Source organism: Monodelphis domestica, chromosome 3 (assembly GCF_027887165.1).
Source record: "Monodelphis domestica isolate mMonDom1 chromosome 3, mMonDom1.pri, whole genome shotgun sequence".
Lineage (NCBI taxonomy): Eukaryota > Metazoa > Chordata > Mammalia > Didelphimorphia > Didelphidae > Monodelphis > Monodelphis domestica.
Genome location: NC_077229.1, coordinates 195,960,915 through 195,975,688, shown reverse-complemented (window position 1 = coordinate 195,975,688; position 14,774 = coordinate 195,960,915). Strand labels below are relative to the sequence as shown.

At 37.9% G+C, this 14,774-nt stretch overlaps 1 protein-coding gene across 3 annotated transcripts in view; it reads left to right on the top strand.

The window, feature by feature from the left end:
• The window catches only part of LYRM4 (LYR motif containing 4), a 222,458-nt gene that overhangs the window by 101,622 nt on the left and 106,062 nt on the right, over window positions 1–14,774 (top strand). Inside the window, exon 3 of one of the 3 annotated variants that reach the window (XM_016431785.2) lies at window positions 13,407–13,520. The exons of the other annotated variants lie outside the window; for them this stretch is intronic. Within the exon in view, the coding sequence (XP_016287271.1) occupies window positions 13,407–13,520 (114 nt within the window). The remainder of the gene's footprint in view (window positions 1–13,406; window positions 13,521–14,774) is intronic. 3 annotated transcript variants of the gene reach the window in all.

Below are 14,774 nucleotides of genomic sequence, written 5' to 3'. Positions count from 1 at the left end.
GACTCTAGGTCTTGGACCTCTGCTTCACCTACTTTTCAAAGCCTCACCGAGGAAGCGGCCCTATCTCAGAAACAGACTTATCTGGGAGGCCATGAGCTTGGCCAGCCCAGTTGGAGGAAGGGCACCCTCCTACCTCCCTAATGTCAAGATCTCCAAGGTTCAGAGAGCTGCCTTTAACACAACATAACAAGCAGAAAGGAAAGGGCAGACACCACCTTTGGGGCATTTTGTATGCACTCTCATTTCCAGGTCAGCTCACCATACTGTGCAGGTGGATGAAAAAGCCACCAAATACTTAACACTCTGAAGTACAGAGCCAAACCTTCCATTGCATAGTATTAGGCCCTTCCAGAAACAGACTTCTTCCCCAAAGATGCACATGGGACCCCTATGCCTGCTCACAGAACTGGCCTGTTCTCTTTTTTTCTTTTTTTTTTTTAATTTTATTTATTTAGAATATTTTTCCATGGTTACATGATTCATGATCCCTCCTTTTTTCTCTTCCTTCCTGGGGCTGACAAGCAGTTCCACTGGGTTATACATATATCATATTCAAAACCTAATTTGTGTTATTCATATTTGGAGTAGAGTGACCTTTTAATGCCAAAACCCCAGTCATATCCCCATCAAACCACATGATCAATTATATGTTTTCTTCTGCGTTTCTACTCTCACAGTTCTTTCTCTGGATGAGGATAGCATTCTTTCTCATAAGTTCCTCTGTATTATCCTGGATCATTGCATTGCTACTGGTAGAAAAGTTTGTTGCATTTGATTGTGCCATAATGTATCAGTCTCTGTGTACATTGTTCTCCTGGTTCTGCTCCTTTCACTCTGAGAACTGGGCTATTCTTAGTCAGTCTCTTGTCATACTTAGACTGGAAGCATTGCCACAAAGGAAATTGAAAGGGGACAGCTAAGACCCAGTGGATTGGGAGGCAGGCCTAGAGTTGGGAGGTCCTAGATTCAGATCTGACTTCAGCCATTCCTAACTGTGTGACCTTGGGCAAGTCACTTAACTTCTCATTGCAGTCCTTACCACTCTCCTGCATTGGAACCAATACATAAGATGGAAGGTAAGGGGTTGTTTTGTTTTTTAATGTGGTAGGGAGGGAGAAGGGGGTTGAAAGCCAAATACTCCAAGCACATGGTATTTTTGCAACACAAGTGGCCTTTGCAAAAGACAGGGTTAGGTATCATTAGGGTAGTCTCAAGACCAGTGAGAATGGATTCAGAAAACGTGAAAAAAATTGGGGATCCTCTCCCAGAAACAATGGAAAAGAGGGGAGGAGAAAAATGACAAGGCAGCACTACTACAGATTGGCTAATTTGTATTGATTCACATACAATATGTCCTTTCTAGTATATAAATGGAGCATGAAACAAGGGAAACATGATTACTCTTGTTTTTTTTTTTCACATTTCAGGTTATTTTTTTATTTTAATTTTCAGTTCTAACTTCTTTCCTTCTCTCTACTTTCTCACCAGTGAGAAGGCAAGAAATATGATACCCATCAGGTATATGAAGACATGCAAAATATATTTCCACATTAACCATAGAAACACTTAATCTCATACAACATGTAAAAATAAATTTGTATGAGACATATAAAATCACTTGTAATATATCACATTCTGCAGTAAATACTTGCATGCCACCTCACAAATTGCAACCTTTCACAAACTGTAACATTCATATAATGCAACATACTTAGAAATAACTACTCACAAAATTCCCTTTATTTTCACTAAGATTAATTTTTATACTTTTGACATGAGACCTTTTTTATTTTAAAACAAGAAAAAGTTAGAAATTTATTTTCTAGAATATTATATTTGTCAAAATAGATATATCTCATATAACTTCTTGTAATTAAAGAATAAAATTTAATATCAAAATGCATTTGTGATCTCTTTTATGTACAAGTTGTCTCCAAAGGTGGTTCTCAAAATATATATTTTGATACCACAGTGTTTACCTAAATTGCAGACTTATTAATAAAAATCTACATTTAAAAAGAGGCAGCTAGATTGCTCAGTAGATAGAGTGCTGGGCCTGGAGTCAGAAGATTTGAGTTCAAATCCAGCCTCAGACATGTACATGTGATCCTGGACAAGTCAGTTTAACTCTGCCTTAATCCCCTGGAGAAGGGAATGGCAATCCTCTCCATTATTCTTGCCAAGAAAACCCCATACATATGATAGGTATGCTATTGCCTAGAGTCACAAAGAATCAGACACAACCAAACAACAACAACTTTTTCTTAAAAATCAGTTCAGGAAAGTTACAAATTTATGTAATGATATTAGACAGTAATGTCATACTGACAAACCACGGAAGCGGTTATTCATATGAAGTTGGCAGTGCTCAGCTCATGGCACATATTCACAAGCCATTATTTAGAATGTCCTATGCATTCAACATGAAATAGAGCCAAGAATTACATTAAAATATAATTAGATTATTTTCTATTCTCAATACATCATTAAAAGTTCTTTGGTTGGTTAGAGCCTATGTAGGATTTTGTATATCTTTTATAGATGTGACAGAATTTTATATATCATTATTTCTTTTGAAATCCCCTGGTTTTAAAATTAATGTTAAAAATAATTAACAAGAGAGGTCAGATAGGGGGCTCAGTAGACATAGAGTCAAGCCTGGAAATGAGAGGTCCTGGGTTCTAATCTGACCTCAGACAGTTCCTAGCTCTGTGCCCCTGGACAAGTCACTTGACCCCCATTGCCTAGTCCTTACTGTTCTTCTGCTTTGAAATAAATACATAGTATTGATTCTAAGATGGAAGGTAAGGGTTTAAACAAACAAAAAGTGATCAACAAGTAATGATATTGCCTCCTCAGGCCTGTCCAGTGTAACAGTTAAAATTAGTTTCTCTGCTAAAAGTATTATATTTTTATGAGGTTTATTAAAGATTGTTAGAATTAAGAAATAAGGAAATACAAAATAAGAAAGCACGTGCCTAGGCACAACCACTTACTCCACATCTTGCCTGCTAGGTAGAGAGCCACGTGTGCTTGGAAGCAGAAGCAGGGAGAGGTAGCAGGTAGGCAGTAAAGTCAGTTTAAATACCCACTTTGTTCTAGGCCCAGGTGGGTATCTCAAGTGGGATTTGGGGGGATTTGGGGAACTACCAAGGACTTCTGGGAATTAAAGTCTGAGGTTCAAATCTCCATTTTTACACCAGGCCCTGTCATTTGTGCCAACTCTTTCACTCTCCCCATCTTGGCTCTGGTTACTCTAAACCAACATCTGTTGTTCTCTACAACGAAGAGATTTTAACTTCCACTGTGTGCTGCAGCCCCACAAGGCCTCTTGTTCTTTGGCAGCTAAACTGTATTAGTCCAGCTAATTCGTATTATAATATAGTACCAGAAAGGGTTCTGTAAAGGACAATTAGTTTAAAATGATGAGGCTTACATTTTATGAGCCGGTCACTCACTGTCTGATATAGCTACTGCAGTATGTGTGTGTCCAATGTTTTTATATCAGAGTATTCCTCTCCTATGATAGCTGCTTGATCTAATTGGTTCCCCATTCACCTGGAAATAGTTCTACAATAGAAAACCAAATGAATTTTTCTCAAAGTGCATTTTTCTCAGGAAGAATTGGGTTGTTCTAAAGTACACAAAGAATATCTCTAATTTTTTTTTTTTTAGAAAAATCCATTTAGAAGACTCATCTATGAAAGAATATTGAGCACTTTCCATTTGAACAAAACTATTAAATAACTCAAAGAAAGCAGCTATTTTGAGTCTATTAAGAAATATTCTAAGGCTACCATTTTATCTACTCTTTATGCTTTATGTTGCACTTTGTCATTTCACAATAAAAATAAAAATTAGAATACATCCTCTCTGGGAAAAGCTTACATGAAATTAAAGGAGGGAAAGATGTAATCTTATTCTTTTTTTAAAAAACCCTTACTTTGCCCCTTAAAATCAATACTGTGTATTGGTTCCAAGGCAGAAGAGTGGTAAGGGCTAGGCAATGGGGGTTAAGCAAATTGTCCAGGGTCACACAGCTAGGAAGTATCTGAGGCCAGACTCGAACTTAAAACCTCCCATCTCTAGAAGCTCTCAATTCAATGAACTACCCAACTGCCCCTGAAAAGATATAACCTTCATAGTCTCTTTGCCTATTTGGCCCAGAGGTGGTTTTGAGTTCTGATCCTGTGCTTTCCACAATTTGCTCTGTGGCTTTGGAAGAGTTATTTAACATCTCTGTGTCTCCATTTATAAAGCAGAGACCATAATATGGGTTTCCTTTTGAGGGCAAATAAAGGAGTCCTTTATTATCTTGGCTCTAAGAAACTAGCTGTATGAGGTCTTAGGCAAGTAACTAAACCTCACTCAGCCTCTAATTTCCTCATCTGTGAAAGAGTAATGATTATAATACTTGCATTACTTCCCTCAAAGTGCTTTGTAAATGGTGAAGCACCATTTAAATATGAACTGCTATTATTAAACTAACTTATGTTTTATAAAGATTTTGTAACAAAGTTCCCAACTACTAATGATACTTACGTGGTGGTGAAATGATAAAAATAATAATTACTCATATTTGTTTCATATTTTCACATTGTTAAACATGAAGTGTTGGGGGGGGGGATTAATGTAGAGAAAGGACTCCAGGGAGTTGGATAAATTCTTTGGAGTGTTTATGAGAGAACATGTATAAGAATATTCAAATGCATCTGCAAAAGTGTTTTCACCAATGATATAGCTCTGTGGTTCTCAAACTTTTTGGTTTGTGGTCCCCTCCATACTCCTAAAATTTATCGAGGACTCCTAAGAGCTTTTGTTTATGTGAATTATATTTGTCAATATTTACCATATTAAAAAATAAAACTGGTAACTGTTTAAAATATTTACTTATTTTAAGTACCAATAAGCCTATTACATTATCATAAATAACATCTTATGAAAAATTCTCTATCTTCCAAAATAAAAAATATTTACTGAGAAGAATGGCATTGTTTTACATATTTTTGCAAGTCTCTTTAACATCTGACTTAATGGAAGACAGACGGGTTTTCATAACTGCTTTTGCATTCAATCTGTTAGAGATACATTGTTTGATTGAAGTATATTTAAAAAAATCCAGTCTCACAGAGAAAAGTAATTGGAAAAGAGAAGAATATTTTAATAGGCAAATAACATCATAATATTATTACAATACTTAGTTATATTCTATTGGGGCGGCTAGGTGACACAATGAATCAAGTGCTAGGCCTCAGGGACACTCATCTTAAGTTCATAACTGACCTTAGATACTAGCTGTGTGACTGATCAAGTCACTTCATTCTGTTTGCTCCCATTTCCTCATCTGTAAAATGAGCTAGAGAAGGAAATGGCAAACCACTCCAGTGTGTTTGCAAAGAAAAATCCCAAATGGAGTCTCTGAGAGTCAGACAGATTGAAATAACTGAATAGCATAAGTATAAATATATACCTATATTAGAAAGAAGTTCATTCTCTAGTTATATATTTCATTCAGATAATAATGACTAAGAATGATGTTCAGTCATTTTAGATCCTAGAAATGGGAGGAGGTTTTGGATTCAAATTTGGCCCCAGACACTTCCAAGGTGTGTGAGCTTAACTTAACCTCATTAGCTAACCCTTTATACTCTTTTGCCTCGGGAACCAATACACAGTTTAAAAAACAATTGAGAGAACAAGTGGGGTAGATATAGCTTTGTTTTTTATTAAGTAAGCCTTTCCTCTCTTTACAGCAAATGGGTTATTTCTGGGGATTTTTAGGAATAAAGTTTTCCCTAAACAGCAACAAAGATGTTGTTAGTTATGAAAATAGAAAAATCAGTGGATACCTGCTGAGGAAAATCCTGTTCATCTAATGAAGAGATAACTATGAGCTTACTTTTCACACTACACTCATTGTTCATTGAAAGTAAGAATTCTTCATTCTCTCTGTCAAAACTTTCCTCACCTTAATGTACTTCAAATCAATAAGCACATTTTGATTACTGACTTTTTCTTGACTTTTATGCTTGCTGATGACTGAGAGCAAGAGCTGAGAAGGAAGAAAGACAAAAAAGGGGTGGGGGACATAGGAGTATGGTGTGTAGAACCAGAATGGACCTCTAGTCAAACTCCCTCATTTTCCAGATGAGGAAAACAAGATCCCCAAAGGTCATACCTAAATTCCAAGTAAGTAGTGTGCTCTGGTTAGAAGTAGGATGTGGTAGTGCCAAAAGCACTTTTGGGTCTCAGGAATTTGCAACTTAAATCAAATGTCCCCAATTCCCAAACATTCTCCAGTCCTATACATTTTCACTATCTGTCTCCCATGCTTGAGGCTTCTTCCCTGTTCATTTGTACCTCCTCAGTTTCCTGGCTTCCTTCAGATCATAGCTGAAGTCTCACCTCTGCAAAAAGGCATTTGCCTGTCCTTCTTAACTCTATTGCCTTCCCTCTGAGATCATACCTAATTTATCATGTATCATATATCTTACTTATTTGTAGTTGTTTGCATATCATTTCCCCCATTAGACTGAGCTCCTTGAAAGAAGGGACAATTTTTTTGCCTCAGTATGCCAGTGTTTAGCACCTTGTCTAACACACAGTAGAATTACTCTTTAAGGATGGCTAAATGATATAGTGGATACAGCACTGAGCCTGGAGTCAAGAAGACCCAAGTTGAAATCCAGTCTCAAACACTTACTCAGACTGGCCCTAGGCAAGACATTTTACTTCTATTTGCCTCAGCTTCCTCAGCTATTAAATGTGGAAAATAAACAGCATCCATCCTTACAGGATCAAATGAGATAATATTTATGAAAAAAATAATTTAAAAAAAACCTTTAGTACAGTGACAGGCATATAACATGCTATTCTCTTTTCCTTCTTCCCTTCGCTTTTCTGGGCTCTGAGTTGACAGACTCCAAGTTCAACATTCTTTTCACTGTTCCATCCTACTTTTAATCAAAGCATGATGCTTGATTTGAACTTAGTCCCTCTAATCCTATCATAGCAACAGAAATCAAGGAGAGCAGCGTGTAAACAACATGGTTGACCTTTGACAACCCTTAAGATAGCAAAGTGAAGCAGATTCCTGTGGCACCTGTTCATAGGACAGGTGCACAGGAGACCTCAATAAATGTTAACTAATGAAAGGAGACAATGTGTGATTTTAATTTAAAAGAATGGAGGAAGCAAGTTTCTGAATATCTTTAAGCACCTTAAAAGCAGGTAGTTGTCTTTGCTCAAAAATTATTCGCCAGAAACCCTTTTGGATAGGTAGGGAGTTTTTACCCCCTGAGATGTTCTTCATCTTTAAAGGAAAACTGACTACATATGAGTCAACAAGTATTGCTGAGAACACAAATACCTGCTGTGTGATCCCTGCTCTCAAGATCCTGCCTAATGGATGTGACAAGTCACAAGCCAAATCAACATATAGATGCAATCACCATTGAATATCAACCTTGATTTCTTCGTCAAATGAGGAGGCTGTATTAGGTGGTCTTTCAACTCTCAGGCTTTAAATGTGATCAAAAAAGAAATATGTCAAATTGTGATGAAAGTGTTATTTCGTAATGAAGAAATAAAGAATATGTCAAAATCATGAGAACTCAGTGCCAAATAACATAAAATAAATGATCGCCCCAAAAAGTGGCCTATTTTTTAAAAATTGTTGAAGTTATTAAAAATTATGCCAAATGAATGAACATTTATTAAAAGTATTTATTATGTGCCAGGGATTGTTGAAAGGGTAACAGATCAGGTAGCTTGTTAGAAAAAGATAGGTTTGGGAGTGTAATTCAAAGGAGAAGAAAGGAATATATTATAGCAAATACAAGAAATCTTTTGCTTACTGGACAGCTATGGGAAAGAAGGAAGGTTAGAGTGTGAAATTAATAGATAAACTTAGCCAAGGGGTGCAGTGGTTCACAGAACAGTCCTGAAAGACCAGCTTAGCTAGAACACAGTTAATGCAACATAATAGCAAAAGTAACTGTTTGTATCCGTGTCACTAATTAGTGGGAAGTTCTTTTCCTCTACTGCCTTGCCTCACACCAAAATATAACTCTCAGATCATAAGTGCTAGCACAGAAATTCCCAAAATGTTAGGATCCAGGATCTCTTTAAATTCTTAAAAATGGTAGAGGACCTCTTTAAACTCTAAAAAAATTAGTGAAGATCCTAAAGACCTTTTTTAATATGGATTACATCTCCATTTTTTACTCACCATAGTTGAAATTAAAACAGATAAAATTTCAAATAATAATAACCACATTATATTAATATAATATTTTTTATGAAAAATAACTTCCAAACATTTTTTAGTGAGAAGAGTAGCATTATTTTACATTTTCCCCCAAACCTCCTTAATATCTAGTTTAAAAGAAAACAGCTCGGAGGCAACCAGATGGCCCAGTGTACTGAAAGCTAGGCCTAAAGATGGAAGCCTTTGGGTTCAAATGTGGCCCCAGACACTTCCTAGCTATGTGACCCTAGGCAAGTCTCTTCAACCCCATTGCCTAGCCCATACCTCTCACCATGGAACCAAGGCTCCTTGGTATTGATCCTAAGATGGAAGGTAAGAGTTTAAAGGAAAGAAAACAGCTAGATTCATCTATCTTTGTGATGTGTAATTTTGGGTTTAGTACGGTCTATGAAAAAAATCTACCTCAACCAGATATGTAGTTGGAAAAGGAAGGAGTAATTTAATAGGGAAAAACCAGTATTATTATGAAAATTTTTACCTCATGGATCCTTGAAAGGGCCTTGGGGACCCTTGGGGTTCCATGGACCACACTTTTTGAGTACCACTGCTCTATCAGGTACAGCCAAGCCAGCAAAGCTTTTGAGTGTAGGCCAGGCAATTGATAGACAATGCAAGGACTGATCTAGTTAAGTTCAGAAATGTTTATCACTTATGATGAGCAACCACCAGGCTATTATTTCCATTCTTTTATTTTTGCTAAAACTGTTAAATGTTTGCTAAAACTGAGAATGTTGAAGTGATTTGTCGATGAATATCTAGATATAAGCCCTAGAGACAACATTTGAAACTGGGTCCCCAAACTCTAGATCCATCACTCAAGATCTACTTTACCACTTTTGAGCCCCCAGTTAGCTACTTATGTAGTAGCCCACATTAGAGTTCTTATCCAGTACTAGAATGCTTTAAATATTTTGCTTTATAAAACAAAAATATTTTTAGGTATAGTGTGTGTGTGTATTTATACATATAATCTTTGGAGGGACTGTTCTATTTACATGATTACCACTAATTATTTAATCCCAGTCATAGATTATTAGAGCCAAAGCGGAGTTCAGCTATTACTTAGACCAACCTCTTCATTTTACATATGAAAAAAACAGAGCCAAAAAGGAAATGTAATACGTCAAAGGTAAGAAAGCAAAGGTAGAAATAAAGTGAGTGCCCATTAATTGAATAATGACTTAACAAATTTTGGTGTACAAATGTAACAGTATTATTGGACCTTAAGAAATGGCAAATATAAGGAATTCGAAGAAATATGGCAAGATTTACATAACATGAAACAGAACAAATAAAACCTAAATGGTGGGAGCAATGGCTGTTATACAATGATTGTGAATTATGTAAATTAAAACAACATAAAGAACATAATAAGTCAGATTAAATGTATTCCATTCCATAGGGCCAATGATAAAAGAAATCTCCCTCTTCTCAATAAAGAAGTAATTGGTAGCATACACAATCCATCTTGATTGCCCTATTGATTGTTAGAAGAGTCAGGAGGAGGGGTTTTATTGGGGAGCCTTGAGCAGAACCTGAGTCTCTACATTGTCTTCATAGACCTGACAAAGGCGTTCGACACAGTGAACAGGGACGCATTGTGGGTGATCCTCAGCAAGCTCGGTTGCCCAGCAAAATTCATCAAACTGATCCAGTTCTTTCGTGTCGACATGACAGGGGAAGTCCTATCTGGTGGAGAGACTTCTGATCGCTTCAACATCTCCAGTGGCGTGAAACAAGGCTGCGTCCTCGCTCCGGTACTATTCAACCTATACTTCACCCAAGTATTACAACATGCTGTGATGGATCTAGACCTGGGCGTCTACATCAAATACTGACTGGATGGCTCACTATTTGACCTTCGCCGCCTGACTGCAAAAACAAAGACAACAGAGAGACTCATCCTGGAAGCTCTCTTCGCAGATGACTGTGCTCTCATGGCCCACCAAGAAAATCATCTCCAAACCATTGTGGACAGGTTCTCCACCACAACAAAACTGTGTGGCCTGGCTATCAGCCTCAGCAAAACAGAGGTGCTGTTCCAACCTGCACCAGGGAGGCCAACGAACCAGCCGTGCATTACAATCGACGGCACGCAGCTTTCTAACGTCAACACTTTCAAGTACCTGGGCAGCACCATCGCCAACGACGGGTCCCTAGACCACGAGATCAATGCCAGGATCCAAAAGGCCAGCCAGGCACTCGGGCGGCTGCGCTCCAAAGTCCTCCAACACAGCGGTGTAAGCACTGCAATGAAGCTCAAAGTATATAACGCAGTAGTCCTCAGCTCGCTCCTGTACGGTTGTGAGACATGGACACTGTACCGGAAGCACATGGAACAGCTGGAGCAATTCCACCAACGCTCTGTCCGGTCAATCATGAGGATCCGATGGCAGGACCGAATCACTAACCAGGAAGTCCTCGATAGAGCCAACTCCACCAGCATCGAAGTCATGGTCCTCAGAACCCAGCTACGATGGTCTGGACACGTCATCCGCATGGACCCACAGCGAATACCAAGACAGGTATTCTATGGTGAACTGTCAGCTGGACTCAGGAAACAAGGCCGACCAAAGAGAAGATTCAAGGATCAGCTCAAGTCCAACTTGAAGTGGGCTGGCATTACACCAAAGCAACTAGAACTCGCTGCCTCTGACAGAAGCAGCTGGCGAGCCCACATTCACCATGCCGCCACCACCTTTGAAGATGAGCGACGTCGACGTCTTGCCACTGTGCGTGAACGCCGACACCAGGCCACAACCGCACCTCTCGTAACAACTGGCGTCCCATGCCCCATGTGCCACAAACTGCGCCTCAGCCTTTGGACTTCAAAGCCACATGAGGGTACATAAATAGATGATAATGCACAAAGACAATAGTCATACTCGATCACTGAGAGACTACCACTACTACTATTAGGAAGCACTATTGTATTAAAAATAAAAATTATTAGTAAGACTTTTTTTAAAATGTCAGAAAGCTGATGAGTAGCAGAACCAAGGTCAAATCCAGATGTTATAATTTTCTGAATTCATTATTCTTTCATTAAGCACTTAATATGTACTAAGCACTATGCTAAGGACTTTTGGACTATCTTTACACTGCCTTAAAGCAGAAACTATGTCTAATTTAAACTCTTTCTCTTCTAGCATTTAGCATAGTACTATGTACTCTTGAAGAGCTTAATAAATGTTTGTTAAATACATTTTTGACTTGACTAGGGAATAGGCCTGATGACCATGTGGCTTTAAGTGGGAACATCTCTTAAAACAAGGAATGGATTGAATCAAATCTTTTAAATCTCTTCCATAAGATCCTGTGAGACATAATTAGGCAAAATAACTTCTGACTCTTCCAAGTAGAGTCACAAAACCCTATTCCTTATTGTTAGCAATTCAATCTAAGCTTTGCATTAACTCTAGGCTTTCTTATTTAGTTGATTTTTTCCTATTATGGAGATTTTGATCACACTTTAGCCAAAAGAGAATCAGTAAATATCACTTCTTACTTGCAAACTAGGCTTAGTGGTTCAGAAGAGGGAAGAAGTGGGATGTGTGAACTGGGTAGAATGAGGTTTTAGATGAATCTAAAAATGGGAGGGGGAAATTTTTGAGGTTTGCTTAGACTAGTAGGGTTCAGGATGGTCTTCTGCTGACAAGTGAAAACTGGGTCTTTAAGGTTTATTATACTGACTGGGTCATGTTGATTCTTCATGGGGGTAGAACCTTCACTTTCACTGTATTCCTATTTTTAATGTCTAGTTACAGAAAGTCTCCTTGGTTAGAAGAGGAAGGAGCAGGGGTCTACAAGTCAGGTAATAGGAAATGCTCAAAGATACATGGTGGGAGGAGGCAGGAATCAATCCTGTATGTCTACTTTCTGTTTATCCTTCAGAGGAAGCAGCTACAAACACTGAGCCTTATATCTATGTCTGTTATCTTTGCTATAACCCCTTTGTAAGCTTCCTCTACTTGATTGGCCTGCCAGACATTCTTAAGAAATGGATATATTTCTAACTAAATACATAGTAATCACCTACTATAGCTTCCATCAGTTCCAAAACCAAACACTAAATGAATCCTCAGGAAAGGGAGCTCTGTAAAATCTGCAACTATCTAGACATAACTGGTATCTTCACCTTCAATGTTTTTACTTTGGAGAGTTGCATTTGGTAAATGTGATAGTCTCTCTGGGTTTTTGGATAAGTGTGTTCATATCTGTACATATGTGTGCATGTGTAAAATTCCATAACAATAAAAAATTCCCTTATAATCAGATTTTGAAGCTCCAGGCCATGAACAGTGGTTGGAAAAATCCTTGAGTACTAAAAAAAAAATGTAGACAGTCTCTTGGAGTTTGTCACTGCAAGATGTGACCTGTTTTTGAAACACTACACAGCTGGGTTTATGTATGATTAATAGGAGATTGTTAAAGCACCATAAAGAAAACAGCAGGGCATGAATAGAATCTGCTTAAATGAACTGGAAAGGATCATCCCTTTGGTAGAAATACCTCAAAGGGGTAGCATGGCACTGAAGTTGAGGCAGGAAGGCCTGGATTCAGATCTTCTCCCAGACATTTACCATCTGTGTAACCCTGGACAAGTCACTTAACTATGTCTTAGTTTCCTCCTCTTTAAAATGGGGGTTTGAGACTTGATAGCCTGTAAGGTCATCTTCCAATCTAAATCTCTGATCCCATACCTGCTTCACTTAAAAAAAAAAAGGAAAAGGAAAAAAAATGGGAAAATAGAGTGATCAAAGTTCAAATTTATCACAGCAAAAGGACAGGAGACCTAAACAGTCTGTACACACTTTCATCAGGGTCAGGCCATTCCCTAGATTATAGCAGTCAGGGAAAGCTGCCATCACTTGATTGCACTTGTCAGAGAGACTTATCCATGATGGGAGGAGGACTTGACTAGCTTTTTTGGAGAGTATACAACTGTAACTCCAAATAGCCCCATGCCCTTACTTAAAGCCTTCCTGAACATTCATTCAGCAGATAATTGGCTAATGGCCTACCATATATACAAGACACTCTGAAGAATGCCTATGAGACCACCCTCTCAAGGAGCTCACTACCAAATCAAGAGTGCAATACATATACACATGAAATAGTTCTTAATTTTTTTCAGGTTCCATGGTATTCATGGATGTCACAACTGTACCCTACACTAGTAGGACAGCATTCCCTCTTAAGTACCATATTGAAAGCAATGTCACCACAGATCTCTTCAGGAGGGTGCCTGGTAAGTGGTGCTTGTATTGTATTGCATGGTTTGGGGGCTTTTTGGTTTTGTTTTTCAACTAAAAAAATTTACAAAATCTTTATAAATGTTGAAAAATGCACATAATAGAATAAATACCAACATTCACCTATCTACATATAGGTTAGCTCTGATCTCCAGCAGGTTAATATAGAAACATTATTTCCAGTGTCTCTTGTGAGACAGCACAGGTTGTGCTGGCAGAACAAATGCAGAATTCTGAAATGGAATGGGAAAAGTCAGTCAATAAATAAAAAGCATTCATCTTCACCCAGCCTTGCTGTTACTTGTATTACATAGTATGTTATGTGTGGGAAAATACATTGATAGACATAGAGAGAGAGAAACAGAAACAAAGAGAGAGACTAGACCTTGGATCCTATTCTCCCCATTTATCTCTCTAATGACAATATCCTGCAGATTTATCTCTAAGAGCAAAGGAACCTCACATTTCTCTCACCATCCACAGTCTAGGCTGCTACTCAAAAAAAAAAAATAATAATAATAACCCAAACCCTGAGAAATATCTCACTTTTCAATGGTTTTTGTTGTAAAGATGTTGTGGTCTTATATATATATATAGTCTGCTCACAAGAAGTTTTCATTCTAATAGGGGGAGCAATAAAGAGCCTCAGTATTCACTGAGAATTCCCTCCAGCTAACATCGGGAGTTTACTCTTCCTCTCTCTGTCTGTCTCTGTCTCTGTCTCTCTTTTTCTTCTCTCATACTCTCTCTTGGCTGGTCTTGCAACAAATAATATAGCAAAGCCAGATGATCATATATTAAAAGCAACACCCTTTTCCTTCCCCTACTCCAACATTAATCCACCTTAATAATCATAACAAGAAGCTTGAGAAATGAGATCATGAAAATTGGTTAGTTTGTTTTATTTGTTTGTTTTGCCATCCTTGACTGGAGGTTATGTGAGATGGGTGAGGTTCCTTTGCTCTTGGAGATAAAATGATAGGATACTATCATCTGAGAAATAAATGGCAAAGTGTAATCTTCAGTCTAGTTGCCAGCCTGAGCCATGAGAATAATTCTAGTGAAAGATTACTAAAAGAAATAATAGGAAATGGAGGTGGGGGAATGAAGAAAAAACTTCTATCAGTTGATAAAATTAAGGGAAAAAATTAAATAAGTAGTAGGTAAAAATTCATTTATCACATGCTCCCAGTGTGCCAGGCACTGTGATAAGCATCCAGGATACAAATGCAAAAGTTAGACAAAACCTG